Source organism: Ipomoea nil, unplaced genomic scaffold (genome assembly GCF_001879475.1).
Source record: "Ipomoea nil cultivar Tokyo-kokei standard unplaced genomic scaffold, Asagao_1.1 scaffold2823, whole genome shotgun sequence".
Taxonomy (NCBI): Eukaryota; Viridiplantae; Streptophyta; class Magnoliopsida; order Solanales; family Convolvulaceae; genus Ipomoea; species Ipomoea nil.
Window position 1 is genome coordinate 792,533 of NW_017619251.1, and position 7,473 is coordinate 800,005.

At 35.1% G+C, this 7,473-nt stretch overlaps 1 protein-coding gene across 1 annotated transcript; it reads right to left on the reverse strand.

Annotated features, from left to right (window-relative positions):
- Positions 1–6,205: 6,205 nt before the first annotated feature.
- On the reverse strand, positions 6,206–7,000 carry LOC109158593 (myelin transcription factor 1-like protein). The gene has a single exon (XM_019306478.1). The coding sequence runs from the start codon at positions 6,998–7,000 to the stop codon at positions 6,206–6,208; it is 795 nt and encodes a 264-aa protein (XP_019162023.1).
- Between the last annotated feature and the right edge of the window lie 473 nt (positions 7,001–7,473).

Consider the following 7,473-nt stretch of genomic DNA (forward strand, 5'->3'; position numbering starts at 1 on the left):
ATAATGCTTATTATATTGAGTTGCCTATATCTGACACAAAACTCCTTCCTTCTGTTGTTCAAGCTCCAAAGATAGAACTGAAACCATTGCCAGATCATTTAAAGTATGCATTCTTAGGGGATGAAGAGACTCTTCCCGTGCTAATCTCCAAAAAACTATCTACATTGGAAGAAGAAAAATTGGTCCGAGTGCTTAGGGAATACAAGCAAGCTATAGGTTGGACTATAGCTGACATTAAGGGATTGAGCCCTTCTACTTGTATGCACCGGATATTGTTAGAAGATGAGTGTAAGCCTTCTAAACAGGCCCAACGCCGATTGAACCCACCCATGATGGAAGTGGTTAAAAAAGAAATATTGAAACTTCTTGATGCAGGTATAATCTATCCAATCTCAGATAGCAAGTGGGTAAGTCCTGTGCATGTTGTCCCAAAGAAAACAGGTATAACAGTGATAGAAAATGATAATGGTGAGTTGGTGCCCACTCGTATTCAAAATGGGTGGCGAATGTGTGTAGATTACAGAAAATTAAATGCATCAACTAGAAAAGATCATTTCCCACTTCCTTTTATTGATCAAATGCTTGAACGTTTAGCAGGTCGTTCCCATTATTGTTGCCTGGATGGTTTTTCAGGTTTTCATCAGATTCCAGTTGCACCTGGAGACCAAGAAAAAACGACCTTCACTTGCCCGTTTGGCACCTTTGCATTCCGGTGGATGCCCTTTGGTCTTTGCAATGCTCCTGCTACATTTCAAAGGTGTATGGTTAGTATCTTTTCAGATTTTGTAGAGATTTTTATAGAGGTATTCATGGATGAATTTACAGTCTATGGTGATTCTTTTGATGCTTGTTTAGCTAACCTCACAAAAGTGCTTGAACGATGCATTGAAAAGAACCTTATTTTAAATTTTGAAAAATGTCACTTCATGGTTGATCAGGGTATTATTTTGGGTCATGTGGTATCTTCTAAAGGGATTGGAGTGGATAGAGCTAAGGTAGAAGTTATTAAATCTTTGCCTTACCCTGCTAGTGTGCGGGAGGTTCGTTCTTTTCTTGGTCATGCAGGTTTCTACAGGAGATTTATGAAGGATTTTTCAAAGATTAGAAATCCATTGTGTCGATTGTTGCAAAAAGATGTGGCATTTGAGTTCGATGAAGTCTGCAAAGATTCATTTGATACGCTAAAAGATATGTTAACATCTGCACCAATAATTCAGCCACCGAATTGGGATCTTCCATTCGAACTTATGTGTGATGCCAGCAATCATGCAGTTGGTGCTGTACTTGGGCAAAAAGTTGGAAGAGCTTCACATGTTATTTATTATGCTTCGAGAACACTTGATAGTGCACAAAGCAATTATACCACAACAGAAAAAGAACTTTTAGCTATTGTATTTGCTTTAGAAAAATTCCGTTCATACTTGCTTGGTACTAAAGTGATTGTTTATTCTGACCATGCAGCTCTTAAGTACTTGCTTTCAAAGAAAGAAGCTAAGCCCAGACTCATTCGGTGGATGCTCTTACTACAAGAGTTTAACCTGGAGATACGAGATAAAAAGGGTGCAGAAAATTTAGTTGCTGATCATCTTAGTAGGATAATTACAAGTGAAAAACCTTCGCCATTGCAAGATGATTTTCCTGATGAACATCTTTTTTCTGTTCAAAAGACGATTCCCTGGTATGCTGATATTGTGAATTACTTAGTTACTAGAACATTACCAATTGATTTATCTAAATCTCAAAAAGATAAAATAAAGAGTGATGCTAAATACTATGTTTGGGATGACCCTTATTTGTGGAAGCATTGTTCTGATCAAATAATCCGAAGGTGTGTATCTCAAGAAGAAATTCCTTCCATTTTGAATTTTTGTCATTCATATGCATGTGGAGGACATTTTGGTCCAAAAAGAACTGCTCGTAAAGTGTTGGAATGTGGGTTATTTTGGCCATCCTTATTCCGTGATTGTTATATGTTTTGCAAAACATGTGCGCAATGTCAAAAAACTGGAAATTTGGGTTATAGGGATCAAATGCCACTTACTCCTATACTTGTTTGTGAAATATTTGACGTTTGGGGTATTGATTTTATGGGTCCTTTTCCTTCTTCTTACAATAATGTTTACATTATTCTTGCTGTGGATTATGTGTCAAAGTGGGTTGAGGCTAAGGCTACCCGGACTGATTGTGCTAAAGTTGTTGTTGAGTTCGTTAAATCTAATATTTTTACCAGGTTTGGGATGCCAAGAGCAATAATAAGCGATCGTGGAACTCATTTTTGCAACAGAGTGGTGCAAGCATTGATGAAAAAATATGATGTTACTCACCGTGTTTCTACAGGTTACCATCCACAAAGCAATGGACAGATTGGAGTACACGACTTGATGATGCTTTATGGGCTTATCGAACAGCCTACAAAACTCCAATAGGTATGTCTCCTTATCGTTTGGTATTTGGTAAACCGTGTCATCTTCCTGTTGAGTGGGAACACAAGGCTTATTGGGCTGTTAAGCAATGTAACATGAGGATGAATGAATCTGGTGAGTTGAGAAAGTTGCAGCTGCAAGAGCTTGAAGAAATTCGTAATGATGCATACGAAAGCTCTAGAATTTACAAGGAAAAAACAAAAGCATTTCATGATCAAAAGATTTCTAGGAAAAGTTTTGTTACTGGTCAGAAAGTTTTACTTTATCATTCTATATTGAAACTTTTTCCTGGTAAATTGCGTTCTAGATGGGTAGGACCTTTTGTTATCACTAATGTTTTTCCTCATGGTGCAGTTGAGATACACAGTTTAGAGACCGGGAAAGTTTTTAAAGTTAATGGACATCGTTTAAAACCATTTTATGAAGGTTTTTAGGCATATAATGTTGAAGAAGTTAGTCTGCAGTGCCCAGTTTATGAAGGTTGAAAAGAGATGATCACCAACAAATGACATGCTACTTATGACAAGGGGAGTTTATTCAATTCTTTCCCTTATTTGTTTTGCATTTTTATTAATTTTCCTCTTATCTTTACATTCTATTTAACATTGGGGACAATGTTAAGAATAAGTGTGGGGAGGGGATTTAACTATTATTCATTATTTAATTCTTCCCTTCAAAAAATATAATATAATATTTTTACTAATAAATTTTTCAAAAAATATAGTATTTTTACTAGAATTCATAACATAATTGAATAATTGGTCTTGCATATTATAACTATTTAGTTTAGTATTTTGTTTGATATGGTGGTGGCTAAACTAAGCTAGCATGAACCTGTGAGATTTTGAGCCTTTGACTGACACTTCAGTCCAATTATTTTGTTCTTGTGTGATATCTTCCATAGATTTGTATCTCTAGAACTTGCCTTGATTCTCTTTAAAGCTAATTTGATGCATGTATGATTTTAATATGATTAAGGCCATCTTTGATTTTTAGCCTGATCACTAGCCAAATAACCCATTCATACCATGATTGATTTATCCTTTGTTAGCCACTTTGAGCCTTTTTAACCGTGTTTTTTTTTGCTATGGAACCACATTATAAGCCTCATACCTGGAATTGATTTCCTTAACCTTGCCTAAAGGACTAGGGGAGCTTTGATTGGGTAAATGCATAAAGAGTGAGTGTGGGGAAAGATGTTTGGCGAAATGTCTATTAGTGAAAATGATGACTTTGTCATTTTATGAGCTTTTTGGTTGGTATTTTTGAAAAGAAGAAAAAAAAGAGGAAAAAAATAGTAGAATAAAGAAATTGAAGAGTGCATGGGTGATGAAGAAGGTATATATAATGATTCTTCAATGAAAAAAGAATCAAAAGAAAAAAAATGATGAAAAAAAAGAAAAAATACGAAAAGAAAGAAGAAAGAAAAAAAAGGGAGAAAAAGTGACAGTACCCAGAAGAGAAAAAGGAAAGAAAAGAATTATTATTATTTTGTTATTATTATTATTTTTCATGTTGAATAGAGTGTGACTTATCTATGATTTTATGGGGATGTGGTTTTTATCAAAATAACAAGAGAGATTTGGTTTAATTGAGCTTTATTTTGGTTATGTTCATTCAATCTTTGCTCCTCTAAGTTTTTAAGGTTTTTTGAACTACTTTCCAAAATAATTCCTACCCTTTACCCTAGCCCCATTACAACCATGAAGAAGTCCTTATGATTTGATCATGCATGTTATCTTGTAGTGGAGAATGAGAAGATATGCAAGCCTATGGTAGAGCTTTTCTATAGGAATTGATTTGAGTGAAATTTATTTACACCCTTCAAACACTTGTGCGTTATGAGTGATATTCCCGTGAGGGCTTGGTTATTTAGTTCACTCTATTTTCAAATAAATTGCTAGCTAGTTATTTATAATGTGTTTGAGACCAATGTTCATGAAGTGTTATGAGTTTATATATTTATATTTTTCTTAAATAATGTTTTTGCTTGAGGACAAGCAAATGATTAGTGTGGGGAATTTTGATAAGTACAATTTATATCTTTAATTTAGATTAGTTTTTATAATAAATTACTTTTATTTATTTAGTATTTTATTTATTTTGAACTTTATTTTATCTTTTGCACTTATATAATAATTAGTTGAATAATTAGGCTTAATGAACAAGTTAATAAGAGTTGGGCTAGTTGGATTAAAATGGGCTCTATACTTTTCTAATTTAGCTTGACCCAACCAAAGTTTATTTATTTATTTAATTGTTTAGCCCAAGATCAAATTAAACAATCCCTTTTTTATGTTTTTTCCTTTGCAGCTCTGTACGTGAGATGTTCGTAGGGATGCAGCAGAAGATTGAAATCAAGACAGCGACTCCATCGGTGAGGCTCGTTGACGACTTTGTTGGCGATTCGCAAGCTGTGGCTTCCTCAACTGTTGCAATGAATTCCGTCCTCAAACTACTGCGCCAAGTGTGAGAACTCCGTTCGCGAATTGCTGCGATGAAGGATTCCGTGGACGAACTTCAGCCATGAATTCCTACACCTGATGAAATTAGATTGAGGCAAGGAGTAATTGGAGCTTACTTTGTTAAATTTCTCTGGTTAGGAAAATAAATATTATTTATTTTCTAGATTTTATGTGGGTTAAGATATGAATTTAATTTGTGGATGTTAGGGAAATTAGGGTTATTTTTGAGTTGATTAGGGAGCCTGAACTAGTATAAATAGGGCTGAATTTTTCAGTAAAGGAGAATCAGTTTTTGAGTCAGTTTTCTCAGAACAATTTTATTTACTTTGTAAACACTCCCTGCAATGTACTGCTGAGTACGAATTTTCCAATTCAAGGATTATTGAAGTTTGATTCTACAAGACCAGTGAGATTTATTTAGCTTAATTTTATTCTTTGCACTTTATTATTTATATATCTCCTGTTATATGAGTTTAGATTATTGCTTGATTAATTGTTGCAAAGGGCCCATTGTTCAATTGTCAAGGAATTATATTGCTAATTAGAACTTTGAATCCGTAATTGTTTAAGTGTTCTAAAGCTAGTAGCAAATAACATAGTTGATTATAAATTAGATTTTCAATCTTATGTTATGAAGATATATAGTCTAGTTTAAATGAACCATGCTTTTGAGTTTGTTGGCTAGAATTGGTAATCTTTCTAATTCTTTTAATGCTGTTAGTAAATTAGATCCTAAGAGCTTGTTTAGGATTGTTTATTAGCTAGGGAAGTGATCAAAGAGCTTGTTTTGATTATCGACAAAGTAAGGAAAGATAGGTTATTAGAGCTTGTTAATAACCATAACCAATTTGGTAAAGCGTTAAGTAATTATTTCTTGGAAATCGATGATCTTTCTTGTTAGAATTGAATTGATATTATTCCTTGAGTTGGATACTAGTTGATATTGATTATTTAATATTTAATATTTTGTATTGTTTTCCTTTTTATTGTTGCTATTTAATTTACAATTCCCATCTCATTCTTCATTGAATATTTGATTAAAAATAAGTCTGACCAATCTTTGTGGGTACGACCTTACTCATCACTATTGCAAATTATAGAGTAAGTAATTTATTATTTGTTGGTTTCGACACCCATCATGATCCCTGAGCATTTTCTAGATATCTAAGTCATCATTGATTAACTTTCTGAAGGTTCGGACGGGATTGGATCGAGCCAATTCTGCATATTTGTGTGGCAAGTTGTAGGACATGTAGTTGTTGTAGACTTCAAGAGCTTGATGACTTCAAGAGTTAGCGCCCTGACATAATTTATGATCTAGAGTTGATAATCAGCCATCGTGAACATTTTATCATGGACCGTGTCAATCTTCATGCACAAAAGATCAACTCTCTCTTTGAGAACAAAGTGTGAAGCTTTGATAGAATGTTGCTCTTTGATAATATTTTCCAGCAACTGTTTTTGCTGACTTAGTCTAGGACTTTCTTGACTTGTTTGTACAGTGGACAACTTTTCCATAACATGAGCCACGTTTGCGGATAGGTCATTGAGCATCTGATTGTTATGCTTTCGGGTTTCTTTGAGCCATTTGCAGCGCACCCTATGCTCTTCGTCCATCTTTCTTAGGAGTGATAATATGGTATCTACTTCAGATTGTGTTAGCTCAATTGGTCCTACGACTTGAACACCTTTCTCCTTTCGTTCAGAGTCATCATGTTTTGGACTTAGTGACGCATTCGTGTTGCTATCACTAGCGGATTTCAAACTCAAGTTGTTCTTTTCATTTGAAGGATTGCCATGCTCGCTATGTGAAGTTTCGTGCTGATCAGCATGTGGCTCAGAGTCTTCTTCAGATTCCATGGTGGTGGCGTGGGCAACAACTATGCCGCCATTAGCCGGATCATCTTTGTCATCATCATCGTCATCTCCATCATCATCCTCTTGTTCATCTTTGTCTTCTTCATTTTTACTATCTTTGTCGTCTTTCATGTGATCTTCATCATCATCTTTTTCTTCCTCAGCAATAGGTTCAACACTTAGCCCATCTTTCTTCGTCTTGCTTGAGCTACATTCGAGATCATTTTGATGCATCTTTTCGAGCTCAGTCTTCATTTAGATAGTCACATTGCTGCTCTAAGCTCCTTCATTTCAACTTCAAACACCAGATCAAGTGGTGGCTTCTGGATGTCGAAATTGATCGGGGCTTTACCTTTAGCAATACTTCGTTTCGGCAATTTGTACGAGTAAACCCGATTGATGGTTTCGATTCATGTAGCATCATAAACATTTTGAGTGCGAAGCCACTCAAGAGCAAACTTCTCTTCACTCCTCGTGGTATCAAATCTCTCTAGAAATAAGTCGAGAGATGAAGTTCGCCATTGTTGCCATTCCATCACTAGTTGAAATTCATTTGAGATAGTCTGTTGAAGCACATGATCTTGTGAAGGTGGAGATTTTCACTCTGCTTGTTTACCATTTCTCTAGTCTCTTCTGGCTAGCCAGGTTCTTGTGGGAAACTTAAGTGATCATTAGAAGGAGGTGGCAACCTTTCGTCCTTGTCTACTTCAATAGGTTCTTGTGTTAGA